This window comes from Neomonachus schauinslandi, chromosome 5, assembly GCF_002201575.2.
Source record: "Neomonachus schauinslandi chromosome 5, ASM220157v2, whole genome shotgun sequence".
NCBI lineage: Eukaryota > Metazoa > Chordata > Mammalia > Carnivora > Phocidae > Neomonachus > Neomonachus schauinslandi.
The window spans coordinates 11,886,587-11,905,032 of NC_058407.1; the positions used below are offsets into that span (position 1 = coordinate 11,886,587).

The 18,446-nt window shown below is 52.9% G+C and overlaps 1 protein-coding gene across 2 annotated transcripts in view; it reads left to right on the forward strand.

Annotated features, from left to right (window-relative positions):
* Positions 1-18,446, forward strand: part of MYH9 (myosin heavy chain 9) — a 91,239-nt gene that overhangs the window by 14,404 nt on the left and 58,389 nt on the right. For both annotated transcript variants that reach the window (XM_021687398.1, XM_044915335.1), the window contains exon 2: positions 16,854-17,205. In XM_021687398.1, the coding sequence (XP_021543073.1) occupies positions 16,873-17,205 (333 nt within the window). In that variant the 5' untranslated portion in view covers positions 16,854-16,872. The remainder of the gene's footprint in view (positions 1-16,853; positions 17,206-18,446) is intronic.

An 18,446-nucleotide genomic window follows, 5' to 3' on the forward strand; every position in this document is an offset into this window, starting at 1 on the left:
TCCGAATTGGTTGTGGTTGAAAGGTCTCCGACAACTACAGGTGCTTTAAATTCCAGGCTCTTCAGTGGGATCCGAAGGGGACAGCTGGGAGGGATTGGGGAGGGGGAGTTAAGTTGAAAAGGAGTTTGCCAGGGAAATGCGGCCACCCCAGGGGCTGGGTATGAGCCAGGAGGACGGCTTCTACTGCATGTGACAAGGCAGGTGGCGGTGGGTCACCTCAGGCTCCTTCCCCTTCCTGATGATTGCTATCGGCTCTTGACAAACCTCACGTCCTCGTGTACTCAGCGCCTGCTCAGGGGGTGAAGTGAGTGGTGAGCCGGCCGGGAGGCGGACCTCTAGGGCACAGACACCAACTGTACTCCCTGTGTGCCCTGGACGAAGTCATTTAGATACTCTGGGCTTCAGTTTCCTCTTCTGCAAAACAGGCTATGGCTAGAACCTACTGCCCAGGGTCTCCGCGTGGGTTGGCGCGATCTCCTGTGACAAGAACCAAGTGCTCGCTGTTACTTGTGAGCACGGCCCTGGGGTGTGGGCCTCATGATGCCCATTTTACAGATGAAGAAAGGGAGGTTTGGGGCATTTAAGTAACATCCCCAGACATTCCCTCCACCTGTGAGTAGAGACTGTAGCGCTCGCCCCAGGGCGGCCCGACTCCACAAGGGTCACCCTCGGCCCCGATCCCGCATCCCTGGGCTGTGCGCACGCACATGTCTGTGTGTGTACAGGTTTGTGTGTGTGTGCACGTCCTAATCTGGCAGCTGCGTGGGGCAGGGGCCGCCGCTCTTTCCTTCTCGCGCTCGCAGCTCAGCCTTGACCCCTTTGGAAGCAGACTGGGGCCCGGGCAAAGGAGCAGTTCTTGGCGGGTGGTAAAACAAGCAGCCGCCAGGTTTCTGGTGAAGGACGAGGTGAGGTCATGCCAGCCGGGCTTCCTGCTCGAGGACAGCTGGGTTGGCCTGCCTTTCAGACGAGGGTGCTGCCACAACCTTCTCTAGAAATTGACTCTTTCTGTAAAGTGGGAGATTTCGTGGGTTTTATCTTCACTTTGTGACTAGTATTTGGGTGGTTTTTCCCCAGGGAGGCCGAAGGCTCTGGGATGCTGCTTGTCTCCCCTGGTTTCTCTGGAGAGCTTGGCTCTGTCCTCCAGGCAGCCTGTGTGCCTAGGGCTGGCACCTGCTGGCTCACTTGAGAATCGTCCCAAGCGATGGAGACGGAGGGAGGAGAGGCTGTTTGCCATTCCGTTTGGGATGTCTTGTTCCCGCAGTCCAGGGTGATCCAGAGCAGCTCAGGGGAAACGGCCTCCTTCCCTCTCCATCCTGAGTCTCCCCCACTTGCCACAACAACTTGCACCGTTGGCTTGTCTTGGCTGTCTTTTGCCCTGTCTGACCCCTTTTGTGAGATCCTGATTACCCCTCTGGAGGGAAAGGAAGAAAGAGAGTCCTCTCAAGTCTTTGTTCATGTTGCCTTGGTGGAGAAGGAGGCCACTCCAGTGTCCTTTTGCCTTTGAAATTGTAACTGGGGGGCTTCTAAAAGTCCATGGACTGTACTTGAGTGTCTTGGTGAGCTCCGTAAGGTGGTATGCAGACGATTCACTGCCTTCCACCGATTCTCAAAGGGGTCCTTAACTGGCCGAAAGTGTTCAGAACCACTGATCTGGAGAGAACTTTGGGTTTCTTGTTTATAGAACGTGTGCCCTCGAGCACGTGTGTGTGTGTGTGTGTGTGTGTGTTTGTAAACATGCCATCAGTAGGCTATTAGCAGGCATGAAGGTCTGTTCATTGCAGGGTTAGGTTATGCCACCCAGGGACAAAAGTACACCGAGAGCACCCTCTCTGAGCTTATCCCTGTAGGATAATGATCTTTCTTGCATTAAGCTGTTAATATCATGTCACTTCTGGGTGTCTCTTTAGCTTAGGACTGGGGCTTGGAGAGGTGATGTTCTGATTGTAGTGATTGGATCTGCTGGGATTCTGCATACCGGGGGAGCGCAGTCCTTGCCCTCTACCCCCCTGGGCTCCAGGTCCTCAAAGGATGTTTTCTAAATGTCCATATCCATGCAGTTTGCTTCACCTTCCTGAGCCTCTGAGTGTGTTTTTGAAGGGAGAGGGTGGGGAGCAGGAATAGGGCAGAGTCACAGGATGTGTGCCCGGGCTTTACTGCGGTTGTCAGGGTCAGGTGATGGAGCAGTGGGCAATTGAACACAGCCAGCACATGGCAGGTGACTGCTGTCCTACCTGCTGGAGGTTTGACCCCCCCATAGAGCCTTGCTTTGGCTTTGGGCTCAGAGCTTCTGCTTGACCTAACTTGTGGTCTTGGGCGAGTCACTGGACCAGTCCGAGCCTCATCTACCCAGTGACAGCTGAGTCAGATTGGCGTTTTTCGTACTGGCGTTTTTCATACGGTCAACTGAAACCTCATTGGTGGGTCATGAAATTACTTCCAGTGTTTTTAACACCAAACAAAATAGACTCAATGGAAAATACCAAGTATATATCATATCGTGGAGCTTTTGTTTGACCTGTTTGTGTGTATTCGGGATTAAAAGCCTTTAAATGAAATTTTTCTTTTATCTTTTTTTTTTTTTGCTGTGGGTTGAAATTAAAAAAAAAAACAAGAACGTTGGCACTCCAGGGTGAGATGCTCAGGGGGCCTCTTTTAGCCTGACTTTGTTTGGTTCCCGCCTACAGGTCTGAACCGAACGAAGTCTCCTCCTCCACTCCAGCTGAGCCTGTAAATGGAGTCCCTTGCAAGATCAAACTCTTTAAAGTTTCTTTACAAAATTCTGGGAAATGAGCTACATTCCTGGGGTGGAATAAATCATGTTGAGTTAGGCTAGGCAGGATGTGACTTCAAACCCCTCGAAGTGGGCTCTGGGAGGGCAGAGCTTGTGACTGACTCATTATGAGCTCATTGGCGACACAGACTTCTTGAGAAGAGGTGAAGATTGTGGAGAGGGGGGCCTCGGCCTGCAGGCCCAGGGCACCACCAAGCACCACTCCTCCGCTAGCCTATTGTGATCCTCACAATAGTTCTGTGAGTTGAGCAGTGCTCTGACCACATTGCAGAGCTGGGACTGTCCGCTAGACCTGGGGTGGGGGCTGCATCCCCACAGGCTCTCAAGGACTCACAGCTGTCCTGCGGGGCGGGGGGGAGCTGGTAGACCTCGCTTTTATAAACGGAGGAATTAAGGCTCAGGGGGCCAAGGCAACCGGGCAGTGTCTTCTGTTAGTTAAGTGATGGGTCTGGAGTTGTAGGGCCCGTCTGGCTGCCTCCTGAGTCGGGTTCCTTCTAAGACGCCTTCTGAGAATGTCATGAATTAGTTATCACTGTTTGGAAGGGCTGTCTCCTTTCTGTGGTGAAGCTCATTATCAGAGTTGACTTAAATGACAAATGACGGCTTGATCAATTCAGGAAGATTGACCCCCGGCCAGTCATGTGTCTCTTAGAAACAAATGAACATCAGATTTAGCTGGAAGGGTGGGTGAGGAGGAGGAGGACAGTGATAAGGTCCTGGAGGCCACCTCTTCCGAGCTCAAGGGGGAAACGGGGAAATGAACCACACCAGAGTCACTTCTGTTTGGACGATAAGGTGCAGGATTATTGGTCTTAATGTCAGGCACCCTGCGAATGGGTGGCAGAGAGTCTATGGTGTTTGATCCCTGGACTTCGGACCTTTTGGGAGTCTGGAACCTTCCCCATGACTCCAGCTCATGAGTATTATTCAGCACTTCTGTGTGTCGGGCCGCGGGGTTCCGGCGGTGCCTGGGACCCATGTGTGGCCTTAGAGCACTCAGCCCAGCAGGAATAGGGTTGGGATGGCTGTTGGCAGTAGTGGCTACACCACTCAGAGCTGTGTGTGTGTGTGTATGTGTGTGTGTTGTATTATTTAAACATAACTCAGAATAACAAGCTGCTGTCGGCCTGGTGGGTTCGGGGCGCAGTGGTCTTCAGAAATTATCTTCAGTTTCTCATCTCGGGTTGCATTTCCCCGCCGTCACGATGTGGACTTAGGAAACCCAGCGCACTGCACTTTCCCACTGAGACAGTGGCCGTATAATTAGATCTTTTCAGTATGGTTATTTTTCTGTGTTGGGTTTCAGCAAACTCTGCTCATATGCTTGAGGAGAGAAAAACCCTCCTATCAGCAGAACCAAAGGGAAGGAGTAACTCCGCTGCGGGCAACTGGAGGGTTAGGAGGGTTCAGTTGCCCCTTGGGCAGCGCGTGCTGCCTCGGGCAAGCGCTGGGGATGCTGTCTGCGGGAGGGCAGAGTCCCGTGCTCGGTGCGCAGCTCCTAACGGGAAGGTGGCCGAGCACTTGCGTCAACCTTGTCACACCTGGGGGCGAGTCTGGGGCTCAGAGCCCTGGTATCTGAAACCGCGGGCTTCTCTTGGTAGGCTCTCCTCGGTGGTGGCTGAGTGAGAGCTCATCCCCGGGGAGGGGAGGCCCGAGTGTGATCTCACTATGCAAATATTGAACCAGTTATAAGCAAAGTCAAGGGTCCAATGCGGATGACTTACTGCAGGTCCAGCTGGGGGCCTCCCCACTGAGTGAAAGCTGTGTAAACTTGCTGCCGTGCTCCCCGCCCCCCAGTGTTAGACAGGAGGGGTTGGGAGGGTTACCTTTGAAATTGGTTGTTCTTGTGGACAGCTCGGCTTCCAGAAGACACAACGTGAGCCGTGAACCCAAGCATCTTGAACGCTTCGGCTCACTTCCCCAGGCATTGATTGAGGACCTCTCTGTGAACCCTGGGCTCAGTCAGCACCAGCGTCTGGGGTCTGGGGGGAGGAGGGGACAGCCCCTGCCTTCAAGGAGTCTGACGGCTGATGGGAAGACAGGCAGAGAAGCAGTGGTTCCGGGTGTAAGGAAGGTTATGCTGGAAACGGTCTGGGGAGGGGAGGGAGCCCGATGAATAATCTGCCATGTTAGGAAAGGCTGCCCAGGTGATGGGAGAGTTGGCCGCAGAGCACAGACTCTCCCCTGGGGAGCTGTGTCTGGAATAGAGAGTGGCAAGGGACAGGAGAGGTGGGGCTGGAGGGACAGTTGGGAGGCGTTGGGCGCAGGAGTTGGTTGGGTTCTAAAGGCCACGAGGATCTTTCTCTTGAGGCAGGATGGGCATGCTCAGTGGCAGAATTTTTTTTTTTTTTTTTTAAGATTTTATTTATTTATTTGAGAGAGAGAATGAGAGACAGAGAGCATGAGAGGGAGGAGGGCAGAGGGAGAAGCAGACTCCCTGCCGAGCAGGGAGCCCGATGCGGGACTCAATCCCGGGACTCCAGGATCATGACCTGAGCCGAAGGCAGTCGCTTAACCAACTGAGCCACCCAGGCGCCCTCAGTGGCAGAATTCTTGAATGGAACCATGGGGCTGGCTTCTCGCTCTGCTTTCTGCCCTGATTGGTTGATTGAGTCATTCATTAAAAATGTATCTTGTAGACCGGAAGACAGGGATGGTATCTTAAGAGGAGGAGACCCATTTGGGCACTTTGGTCTGGGTGACATATGATGCCTGAGATCTAAGCTGGAGAGGCCCTGGGATGCCAGGTCACTTCTTACTTCGGAGGAAATGGCTGCAGTGGGCATTGACTCCTGCTTCTCCCTGAGCTGGGCTGTGTCCAGTAGTAGATCAGAGGGTGCCACCTGTGCCTTCATTTGTCCCTTTCTTGTGGCATTTAACCACTTTCTCCCTAGCCCTGTCCTGGGACTCTGCCCTCTCTTAGCTTGCAAGCCCGCTGCTGGGACCTCCCGACTGCTTTGCAGCTGCTGCTCACTTCTCGTGCCCCCTCCAAGTGAGGTCAGAGAGGGTGATCTCTTTAAAATACAAATCCGATGATGTTATCCCTCCCCACCCCCACGTGGCCTCCCCTTGTCCCTCCACTAAAATCCACATTCTTTTTTTTTTTTTTTTTTTTTTAAAGATTTTATTTATTTATTTGACAGAGACAGAGATAGCGAGAGCAGGAACACAAGCCCCGGGAGTCGGAGAGGGAGAGCAGGCTTCCCGCCGAGGAGGGAACCCGATGCGGGACTCAATCCCAGGACCCTGGGATCATGACCTGAGCCGAAGGCAGACGCTTAACGACTGAGCCACCCAGGCGCCCTAAAATCCACATTCTTCAGCGTGGTTGATAAGATCCTGGGTGACCTGCTGTGCTTATCCCCTCCAGCCTCGGCTCCAGCTACTCCCGCCCCTCCCTCCCCCTGCCTCGCCCACCTTCCGTCCTTACCCACAGAGGAGGAGGAGGAGGAGGGACTCTACTATGCACGAAGTTCTGGTGTCTTTTTTTAAAATTAATTAATTTATTTTAGAGAGGGAGAGAAAGAGAGTGCATGTGCGTGCAGGAGGGGGAGAGAGAGAGAGAGAGAGAGAGAATCCTCAAGCAGACTCCCCGCTGAGCGCAGAGCGAGACACAGGGCTCCATCCCAGGACCCCAAGATCATGACCTGAGCCGAAACCAAGAGTCGGCTGCTCAACCGACTGAGCCATCGGGCGCCCCTCTGGTGTCATCTTTGATGGTCTGGTTTCCTCGGGTGCAGAGCAAAGCCAAAATGACCCCAGGCCCTGCCTTCTGTAGTCAGGCAGTGTTCCCCGGGCCCTGAGGAGTCCGGGGCAGCCCCTCCATGTGGCCTCTGTGGAGGGGAGGGCAAAGGGGGTGGGTTCTGGGGCTCTGGTCCTAAATTCCTCTTCTGGCTTGTCTCTGGTCTGGTTTTCTTATCTGCTAAGCATCAACACAGGCTTGGGTTGGAATACTGCTAACCGCAACAAGTCCCAGCTTCTTCTGTAAGCAAACAGCATTCCTGAGGTGGGGAGGAAGGGGGCCCATCCTCCCAGTCCTCAGCAGCTTCTGCCTCCTGGGCTCTGGGCGCTGGGAGGACCCTCCCCTTCCCCCTCCCTCCTCCCCCACCTCGGCATCCTGGGGAGAATGAGCGCCTTAGGGTGGACTACTGCTGTAAGTTTGGCCCTGGGTGGTAGAGTGCCAGTTCCTCCCTGTAGATGATTGTTCTGATCGCCCCCATGTTGATGCAGGGCGGCTCCTGTGGTCCATTATCTTGTTCGAGCCTGATAGCCGAGCAGCTGGTCAGTGCCAAGCCAGACTCAAATTCAGCTCTTCTGCCCAAGGCCTCATGCACATCCCGCCAGACCAGCATTTCCAGGCCAGTACTGTGCAGGATAGCCCAGGGTGCTTAGCCTGATGGACAAAGTGCAGTGGGCTTCCTTGACTGCAGGCTCCTCAGAGCATTTCCTAGGCAGGAGGGCCACGGGGAGGCAGGTTTCCAACCTCCTTTGGCCATGGAACCCTTTCCTTCGTGCTAAATTACTAGTTGGGAGACAGCGTGCTGTGCCATGCTGTTCTCTGTGGACCCGTGTAACATGGAGAAAGAGTCACCGAACTTCTGGCAACTTTGTTCAGAGGCCCCAGGTGTCATTGTAGAGAAGAATTAGGGTTAATTAGGTCAGGAGGACGAGATCTGGAAGTTCTTATTCAGTGTCCAAGTCTTTCCTGGCAATTTGAGTTACAACTCCTCTGATACAGATTTTTCCCTCACTCTAAAGCTAGGAAATTGTGGCGTGAACAGCTTCAAGGTTACAAGGAATTGAGTGGGGCATTCAAATCCGAGTCGGTGTGACTCCAAATTTATACCCATTACATTCGATCACAGTGAATTACAAACTTATCTTGGGATTTGCAGAATCAGTGCTCTGTATCGCCGTGGTTTTTCCAAGTTCCATCTGTCTGTTCAGAGTTGGTACCAAAATCGGTGTCCGCAGCACTTGCTTAGCAGATGCGGACCGAGGGCTCCAGGAGAGGCAGGAAGGGCAGTCTGAGGCCTTTTCATGGGTCCCGACAAGGGCAGAGGCCACCCTACACCAGCCAAGGTCCTTTCTGGTGTGTCTGGTGGTAGATGGTGGGTACCTCCACCTTGGTTAGTCAGGAGGTGCTAGAAGGTTCCAGAAAACTGAGCACCTTATGCAAAGCTTCTTGGGGGCCAATAAATTATTTTCACTCCTGTTTCTCCCTGTGGATTGAAAGCCCCACTATGCTCTCTTTCCCTTCTTGTTTTGGGGATATAAGAACTAGTCCATAAATGCCAGTTAAGTGGCTGTGAGCCTTGTGCGTGCTCCCAGCTTGGGTCTCCTTGTTCCCGTCCTCTCTCGAACCCTGTGGCCCTCTGCACAGCTCAAGGCGATTTTCCAGCTTCTTAGAAAGCTTCCCCATTACTCCTTCCTTCTCTTTGCCATGTTCCACATACATTCATTCAGGGAACTTTAACTGAGCACCTGCTGGGGTCAGGCATTGTGCTAGACATCTGAAATCGAGGACATGAGTGAGACCTGCGTCCTGTGCTCAGATGAAACTGCTGTTCGATTACTCACGGGAAGTCCTTTTGTAGCTATCCAGGAGGGCCTTCCAGAGGAGGACATTGGAGTTGAACTTTGAGAGAGGGCTCCTGGTGCAGAGAAGGAGGCGGCATGAGCAGAGGGGGCTGTGAACAGGACGCAGTTATGAGGCCGGGCCAGAGCATGGAGGAGATTGATGGGTAGGGTCGCGAAGGGCCTGTTCACCATGAAAAAGATGATTAGATTTTATTCTGGAGAAGATGTGGAGCCATTGAACTATTTCGAACTGGCGAGTGATTGTCAATAAAATAGGATATGGCACGCACAGAAACTCAGCAGGGGGTCTGGATTGGAAGGAGATAGAAGACTCTGGGGAAGGCCAGGAAGGAGGCAGGCTATGCAGTCTAGAATGGAGGGGGTGCAGTCCTGGAGCAGGGCACTGGCCATGAGAATGACAGAGGGCTTTGCTGATCCACCAGAAGGAGTTTACAGTGACGGTCTTGGGTGACCAGACAGACGGGGTCTTGATGGAGACCCAGAAGAGAGCTCAGGTTTGGGGGAGTTCAGGTGTGATGGTGCTCGTGGGTTCTCCAGGTGGAGACATCGACTGGTAGGCACTCAGATATATTCGCAGGGGTTTGCAGGAGATTTCTGGCTGGGATACATTTATGGGTATCGTCCCTGGGACTAATCCTGATGTGTCAGAACCTTTCAATAAATGGCAGTTGATGGAATTCCCAGGCTATGGGGTGAGCCAGCACAGCCAGGGGAGCACCCCCCCCCCCAGCATGGCTGCCTGCCTGCCTTCCGTGGTTCACCCGGATCTCTTCATGCTGGCTAGCTAGGTTGTGCATCATCAGCCGAGCGGCTGTGTTGGAGTTTCTGGAGATTCGTGCCCTGCCTGGGGAGGCACATTAGCCCCCTTTGCCTGATTTTTTCTTTTTTTTTTTTTAATTGGGACTTTCAGGAATCTTTAGAGAACAGTCCGGTAGTGGGCTCAGGTCAGATCCCTTAAAATAACAGTGTGTTGTAGGGACAGTCACTCCTTGGTGATAGTGCCATCCATAGTGGGTGGGGCCCACTATGTGGGTCCTGGGAATCACTTTTCACTGGGCAACTTCTGTTTTTAGAAGTGTGCACTTTGGGCACCTGGGTGGCTCAGTTGGTTAAGCGACTGCCTTCGGCTCAGGTCATGATCCTGGAGTCCCTGGATCGAGTCCTGCATCGGGCTCCCTGCTCAGCGGGGAGTCTGCTTCTCCCTCTGACCCTCCCCCGTCTCGTGCTCTATCTCTTTCTCTCTCTTAAATAAATAAATAAAATCTTAAAAAAAAAAAAAGAAAAAAAAGAACGCACTTTGGACTCTGGAGAGGGTTTACTAAGCTGAAGTCTGGCTTCTGTGCAGTATTTACTCCTGCGACACCCCTTAAATTCGTGCTTCTCAACTGGGGGCCATTTTGCTCCCCTAGTCCCCATCTTCGGCAGTGTCTGGAGACATTTTTTGTTGTCCCAAATGGGGATGGAATGCACTCTTGTCTAGTGGGTAGAGGCCAGAGATGCTGCTAAATATCCTGCAATACACAGGACAGCCCCCATGACAAAGAATTCCGTGGCCCCAGGTGTTCACAGTGCCGAGGCTGGGGAGCCCTGCCTTAACCCATCACATCATTGTATAGTTCATGAAGAACTGCCCCCTCTTCTCCCTTGGCCTGGTACCACCTCTTCCCCTCCCCAACCAGTACTCTTCCTATCATCTAGGACCCAGTTTACATCTCATCCCTTCCATGAACCTCCTGCCGCTTTGAGTTTTGCATTGACTTACCCCTTCCTCTCTGTTCCTGCAGCGAGTGACTCGTTCCTTCGTCTTTCTTCATTGAGTCTTGTGTTGGTGTTGGCTGTTGACATGGTCCTCCCCTCCACAGCGAAGGTTCCACTACGTTATAAACTTCTTGGGTCCTTTGTACCTTTGTCACCGTATTTTTGCACATAGACCCTCAGTATGTATGAGTTCATTGAATCAGTAAATCCTAAGGGGTTTGACAATTTCTATATTACTTCAGCAGCCGCCTTCATAGAACCTCAGGCACCTTGATAGTTTCGCTTAACTCAGAAGCAATGGCTAGAGGGAGAAAGGAGAAGGGACATGTTCCCCTGTGCTCTCTGGGTTGGGGTGGGGATAAAAAAACAAGCAGAGGAGGTGATGGAGCTGGAAACAGGGCTTCCGGAGTCTGAGCTGAGGTCACCGGGTCTCTGAACTGGGACCTTGGCTCAGAGAACGGAAGTGGCTCACCCGAGGTCAGACAGACCCCTCACTTTTCTTCTAGCGCCAGCAGTCTTTAAGGTGGGAGTGTGAAGAGTCCTTGGTACAAAGCAGCACCAGGAGGTGGGGTTTGCAGCTTCAAGTTGGCATGATTAGTGTCTGTGTCCCTGGTTTGCTTAATGAACCAGGGGGTTCTGGGTTTGTGTTCTCCCCAGAGAGCACCAGAGAGCTCCCAGGGGAGGCAGCTGAGTTTGAACCTGGGTTTTGTGACCCGTGTGGGCCTCGTTGCCCTCACCTGTGGGGATGGTGAGGACAGAGAGCTGCTTCGGCCCCTCGGACAGGGTAGCTTTGAGATGGGATGGGAGGACCTGAAGCTCCAGGCCCAGAACTTGGACATGGAAGGCATGACATAGACCCTCGTTGTCTAGGAATGGACAAGCTTGCAGTGTTTGGACCAATGATTTGTCCCAGTCAAATAAATTCTGTCTTTAAGGGGCTAGCTGTTTCTTTTCCAAACAGGCACACAAGTCAGTAAAAAGAGAACCAAGCGAAGGGTGGGAAGCTGGGAGGGAGAGAGAGGGGTCCTTGGGAAAATAAGGAGTAAAAGGTCCAGATGGATGTTCGGGTGTGGGGGGCGGGGAAGGGGAGAAGGCAGACAATCAAGGAATTACATTTTGGGTCGAAAGCAGAGGTTTTTGGTCAACCTATTTACTTTCAGTTTCATCATTTCCTGAGAGTCCTAATTTAGCCTCTGGTCGTGTCCTCTCGATTATGGCCTAAAAAGGCAACTACTTGGGTTTCTTGGAGTTGGGCTGGCACCCGCAAGCAGCTGGTGTGGAAAGGGCCGGCCTTCACCGGATCTGCTCTCCAATGGGGGAAGCTGCCTTCTTGCTCCTTAACTCTTTGCTGGCCTGCACGTCCCGCAGATTTCCAGAATTCCCTGAGGTTCCCTGATCCGAACCCCCAAGCGTCTTCCTGCAGACGGTTTTCCTAGGGCTGGTGTCGCAGCTGCCACATGGGCGTGCTGCTCACGTGGCCATGCATACCAGTCAACCCTCTTGGAAGGCATTTTGATAATACTTCTCAAGGCCATAAAAATGTCTGGATGTTCCTTTGTTCCAGTAACTCCCCTTCTGGGAATTTATCTCAAGGTGGCCCACCATATAAGGAAAAAAAACCTAGTTAAGTGGTGGGTTCCCCCCCCCAAATCACTTTGGAATATTATGCAGCCATTAAAAGTGTTTCCCAAGGAGGCCTTGGAGTCAGGAGTCCTGAATATGAGTCGTCGCTTCTCCAGGTGTGTGACTGAGTGGGATCACTTCCCTCTCAGAGCCTCTCTATCTTTAGCTGGAAAGTGAAGTGTTTGGATGAAAATGATCAAAAAGCAAACTCTGTGGCCCTATGGGGAAACAGTCACAATAAATAGGAAAAATCCACAACGTGAAACCCCATGCTCTGCCTGTGATCATTAAAAATCTCAAGTGTTTTCTATGAACAAGGACTAGAAGGACCATAAAAAAAGAGAAAACTGATTTTAGGGGGAGGGTCTCAGGAATTTATGGGGATATTTTTCTTTCATTTTGAAAACTATTTGAGAGAGAGAGAGAAAGCACAAGCAGGGGGAGTGGCAGAGGGACAAGCAGGTCCCCTGCTGAGCAGGGAGCCCAACTTGGGGCTCGATCCCAGGACCCCCGGGATCAGGACCCTAGCCGAAGGCAGACGCTGAACTGACTGCACCACCCAGGCGCCCCTTGTTTTGAAAACTTTTATATTATATAAAGTTTTAAAAAAATTTTTATTTTAGGGGCGCCTGGGTGGCGCAGTCGGTTCAGTGACTGCCTTCGGCTCAGGTCGTGATCCTGGAGTCTAGGATCGAGTCCCACATCAGGCTCCCTGCTCAGCGGGGAGCCTGCTTCTCCCTCTGACCCTCCCCCTCTCGTGCTCTCTCTCTCATTCTCTCTCTCAAATAAATAAAATCTTTAAAAAAAAATTTTTTTAAATTTTATTTAAATGCAGTGAATTAACATGTAGTGCATGATTAGTTTCAGAGGTAGAGTCTAGGGATTCATCGGTTGCATATAACACCCAGCGCTCATCACATCACGTGCCCTCCTGAATGCCCCTCCCCCAGCCACCGCATCCCCCCCCCCCCCCCCCTCAGTTTATTCCCTGGAGTGAAGAATCTCTTAGGGTTTGTCTCCCTCTCTGATTTTGTCTTCTTTTGTGCAAAGTGTCAGGCCATTTAGCATGGTCCCAAGGCCAGGGAGGGGAAAAGTGGCCACTGCCTCGCTAGCGTCCCTTCCCTGATGCCCCCTTTCATTTCTGACAGCGCTGGACCGCGACGGCTTACTCCATCTGCACCGCTGGCAGCCCTATGGGTGCACGCACACGAGTCCGCGGCCACCAGGGCCCAGGGGCCTCCCCCCGACTCAGGCGGACCCCGGAGCTCAGCCGCGGTCACTGAATGTGGGTGTTCCCGTCTGTGCTGGTGGGAGGGCTTTAATACACCCCATTGTTCATGGTGACCTCTGTGCCCCGCCCCGCCTCATCCAACCCACGTATTGATCTTGGCGCCGCTGCTAACCCACGTCATTCCAGCAGAGCTGCTGACACCAGAGAGCTCTGTCCTTGGCCTGGCCGGACAGGGCTCAGCCGGGTTTAATGAAAAGTTCTGCTCAGAGAGGGGCAGGGAGGTGAGCAGGGATGCACGCCCTAGGCCTACCATGCGTGGGAGCCTTGGCAGCCCCCGGAGGCAGAGAAGGGTGTAGCCCTCTGTGTTGGCCCAGCCCTGAGGGGTCGCAGTCTGACCGCCCCCCCTTCCAGGAAGCGCAGACCCCAGGTCTCATCAGGGGTAGACTGGCCTGGAAGGAGGGCAGAGCGAGGCGCCAGGTGGACTTGTCCCCTGCCAACAGCTGCTGTGTTCATGGCCCCCCAGCGCCCAGCCGCCGGTGCATTTCCCGGGGCGGCCGGGTGCCCAGTGCCTGCAGCGCAGAGGGAGCCGCTGTGCTGCCGAGCTGCCCAGCCACCAGATGGCTGCTTTGGGTGGGTCCCCCTAGGGCTGCTGTTGTTGGGACGAAGTGAGTCCGATGAGGCCGGAAGTCCTTGCAGCCTCGCCACTGGGCAGCTCTCGTGGACAGTAGCAGGCCACGGAGTGAGAAAGTTCCACTGCACTCTGCTTTTTGACCCGGCCACGCGGTCCACGCTGGGAAGGCTCACTCAGCCTCCCTGCCTGCCTGACAGCACTCAGTAAATGTGTGTTGAACGCTGTGGAACATATTCCCCACACTCCCCGTGTCCCACTCAATGTGTCGGCCGAGTCTGACCCGGCTCCAGTGCCAGTCTGACTTCTTCCGTGGGACCCCAGCACATGTGTGCCAGGGAGAGCCCAGACTGGGGGGCCCAGCGATCTGGGTTAGAGCCCTGCACTGTGACTGGACTGGGCGACTCTGTGCAAGTAACTTGCCCTCTCTGAGCCTGTTTCCTCATTTATAAGTTGGGGATAATAAAAGATCTTTTGCAGGGTGATTGATGGTCCAGTGGGGTTGATGCTGGTAGGTTACCTAATGACTATCCCCTTTCCCTCCTCTTGGAGGGATCTCGTAAAGGGCAGGTGATATCCTTGGGTGTCTTCATTGGCTAGAGTAGTAGAGCTCATAACCAGCAGGGGACTTAGGGATTTGGGGGGACAGGGTTCAAGTGAATCCCTTTTTGCATGTTGATGGGAGATTGTTTTGTCCGTTTTGGGTTTGAAGTTTGCAAAAAGGTTCAGAACCAGCAGCCTGTGAAGCCATGTGCTCTGTTATCCTTCCAAGTCCTCAAGCAGGGCAGTGGCACGTTGATGGGGAGACTGGTTTCGGGAGCCTGGGTCCTAGGACTGAGGAGGCTGTCTGGCTAGTTAGTGGTCAGATGGATGGCAGAGAGGGAGAGGGCAGCTAGTATGTACTCTGGCAGAGGGAAGCCTTCCAGTTGCTTGAATGGCCTGGTGGGCGTGGGAGCCGGGATAGCCGGAAGTAAGCTGGCGTGGCTTGGGGTCTGCAGACTGCCGGGACCCCAGCCCCACAACAGAAGATGAGGCCAGGCCGTCCCTTCCTGCCTTGTGGACTGCTGCTTTCTCTCAGGGGGTGGTCCTTGCAGGTGGTGAATGATGCCCCTGGTCCCCCAAGAGGGGCTGCTAGGGTTTGCTTGGCTGGGAATGTAAACAAAGCCACCAGCTGAGGTTGCTGGGGAGGCTGCCAGGCTCTGTTCCATGGACTTGCCTTCCCTCCTGTGGGGGTGGGGGGAGGCAAGCGAGCAGATTTCCTGGAAAACAGCCCCTCTCCTGGAACATGTCCAGGGGAGCCCCTTAGTCTTGATCTGGAAAGCATTTAATGAGCCCAGATAAGAAGGCCTGGGCAGCCCAGACTTTTCCTTTTGTTCTGTCCCTCCCAAACCTCCAGCCTCCTTGGTACCCAAGTCCCTGTTGGAATCTGGAAGCGTGAAAGCCTGTGTGACTCTGGATTTGCATCTGGGGTCCTCCTGGCCTCCCGGGCCTGGGGAGGGGGTCTTGACCTCACAAGGGAAAGGTCTTCCTGCGTTGTGAGCCGGGCAGTGAGCCTCTGGGCTGTTGGCTGGCTCTGTCTCAGACCATGGTTTCAAAGTCCTGCGCCCTGTTTACCTAAACCAGCTGTCCTCCCAGCAGGTCCCGGCCTGAGCCTTTGAGCAGGAATAAGCACTGTGGTTATCCTATGGAAGGGCCACGGGACCAGGAGTCCCGAGCCCCCCCTGGGCAACCACACACAGTTACAACAAGGATTTTTTTTTTTAAGATTTTTATTTATTTGAGAGAAAGAGCGAGAGCGAGCGAGAGAGAGCATGATCAGGGCCAGAGGCAGAGGGAGAGGGAGAAGCAGGCTCCCCGAGGAGCAGGAAGCCCAATGTGGGGCTCGATCCCAGGACCCTGGGACCATGACCTGAGCCGAAGGCAGACATTTAACCGACTGAGCCACCCAGGCATCCTGAGGATCTTTTTTTTAAGATTCCATTTATTTATTTGAGAGAGAGAGAGAGAGACAGCAAGAGAGAGCATGAGCGGGGAAGAGGGAGAAGCAGGCTCCCCACTGAGCAGGGAGCCCCACTCGGGGCCTGATCCCAGGACCCTGGGATGGTGACTTGAGCTGAAGGCAGACGCTTAGCTGACTGAGCCACCAAGGCGTCCCAACGAAGATCTTTTGAGATAGCAAAGTGCATGTGAAAGCATTTCATAAACCATTAAACCACGCAGGTGTAAGGGATTATTATTTCATCCTCTTTATTTTGCAAATGAGTTTTGAAAAAAGCAGACACACATGTGCTTAAGTTCTCCTGGACATGGATTTGAGGGCTGCCTTTCGCATTAGTGGCCCAGAAGGGAAGCACTCTTAGAGTTCATGATGTTTCAAATCTTTCGCCTTTTACAGTTCATGATGTTTCCTGGAGCCTGACTTCTTTTCTTCTCGCCTTATTTCTTTGGGCTGTATTATCAAGATGGAATTAGCATCTCTTGGGAACATATTGGTGTGTTGGTTTTTTTGTTTTTTTTTCCCCTCTTGGTTGACTCCTTGAAATCCTTTTGAACTGGCAACTTCCACTATGCGCGGTTTTAGTTCGTTGACTTTTTTGGGGGGGCTAATTAGAAACTTGCTTTTGTTGGAAGTCCTCTTAAAGTGTGTGTTCTCTTTCCTGCCTCAGCGTGTGTAGCGTGGTGACTATAGTTACATCTGTCTTTGAAATTCAAATTAGGCTCATCATTTGGCACCACGGTAGTTTTTTTTTTTTTTAAGATTTTATTTATTTATTTGACAGAGAGAGAGACAGTGAGAGAGGGAACACAAGCAGGGGGAGTGGGAGAGGGAGAAGCAGGCTTCCCGCTGAGCAGGGAGCCCGATGTGGGGCTCGATCCGAGGACCCTGGGATTATGACCTGAGCCGAAGGCAGACGCTTAACGACTGAGCCACCCAGGCGCCCCGGCACCACGGTAGTTTATAGGTTAGTTTGATTGTGGATGGATCCTAGGATCTACCTTCCCGTGAATTTCTGACAATCTCTGATGACAGCTTGTTGTTTCAGTCATGTACATCTTTTCCCCCAAAATGGAGAGCGGGAAGATTCTGGCAGCCATGCAGCCGGGTTTTAGAAGTTTTGCTCTACTCCACTGCTGCACTGTTTGCTGAGGTCAGAGGGGTTCAGTGGGCCTTCGCCTCTGAGGTCGTTGTGTCTCACTTCTCGCCCTGGTTTCTCCCATAGGTCCTGGCTGTGAATCGCCATGGCGCAGCAAGCTGCCGATAAGTATCTCTATGTGGATAAAAACTTCATCAATAACCCCCTGGCCCAGGCTGACTGGGCTGCCAAGAAGCTGGTATGGGTGCCTTCCGACAAGAGTGGCTTCGAGCCCGCCAGCCTCAAGGAGGAGGTGGGCGAGGAGGCTCTTGTGGAGCTGGTGGAGAATGGGAAGAAGGTGAAGGTGAACAAGGATGACATCCAGAAGATGAACCCGCCCAAGTTCTCCAAGGTGGAGGACATGGCAGAGCTCACTTGCCTCAATGAAGCCTCCGTGTTGCACAACCTCAAGGAGCGCTACTACTCAGGGCTCATCTACGTAAGTGGGGCCTGGGGCTGGAGGCGGGAACCCTGGCTCTGTCCTGTCCCCCTCGCCTGCCTGGGCGCTCGTGCTCTGGGAGAGTAGGGGGCTTGAAGAAAGCTGGGGTGACATTCTCGAACTTCGGCAAGCTAGCGTCCTCACGGAATGTTCTGTTTTTTCTCTGCATAGCCAAAAACACCAGGAAACCTGTTTTAGATCGCATGGAGGGAGAATATTATGGTGTGCGTGGGCTCTGCCCACCCACGGGCCTTGGTCCTCAGTCTTGGTGGAGATAGGAAGGGTAGTTCTTTCTGAAGCGAGGGATGCCATGTCCTGGTTTCCCACCTCGTTCTCCTGCACCACCTGTCCTCTTCCCCCTCCCCTTTTGCCCAGTCTCTTTTTTAGACTCTCTGCCATCTTGTTCTTTTTAGAGGCCTGTCAGCGTGCCTTTGCTTCCCCAGGGAGTGCGCTTTGAGCAGAGACGAGCACCGAGAGCGAGGCTTGAACCCTCAATTCTGGTGCCAGGCTTAGCAGCCCAGAATGGCACGTGTAAGGCCCAGAGCATGCAGAGGAGAAGGAGCGGCCCTTTCTGGCAGCCATGCAGCCGGGTTTTAGAAGTTTTGCTCTACTCTTGCTGCACTGTTTGGGCCACCTTTGCAGAAAGACCGCTCATCCCCGTTTTAGAAAACGTCAGGAGAGGAGTGTTTTCCTATCTCCTGTGTAATAGGCTCCACAATCTTAATGGTCCTAGGGTCACAGAGTTCTTTCTAATTCTTATTTCTTCTGCTCAGTTCCAAGGTATTTCCTTCTAGTTTCATCTCAGGTAGGGAAGAAATATCTGGCTCTTATTATTCCTAAAATAGCTCCTTGTTTAAATATGTTGTTATATTCACCTTGGCCTTCTTGGTCTTGGAGCTGAATAAAACATTTCTCAAAATGTGTTTGAATTGGAGGAAGAAAACATCTCAAGAGTTTTATAACCCTCTTAATGGGAAGACCAAGCCTTGGACCCAGGGGTTGGCTCATGATCACACATGTAATAAAAGGACATGCTGGGCTTATTCTGGTACAGGGATGGTGAGGGGCCCCCAAAGAGTCAGCCATTTTATTTTCTGTACAATCTCAGGCCGACGTCAGCACACGTTTCCACAGGGCCCTTCCCCACCATACTGGACTGGTACTTCTGAGTGCCCTGCAATGTGCCAAAGTCCTCTGTGGAGCCACGGCCCATCTTGGATTGTCCAGAGCTCCTGACCGGG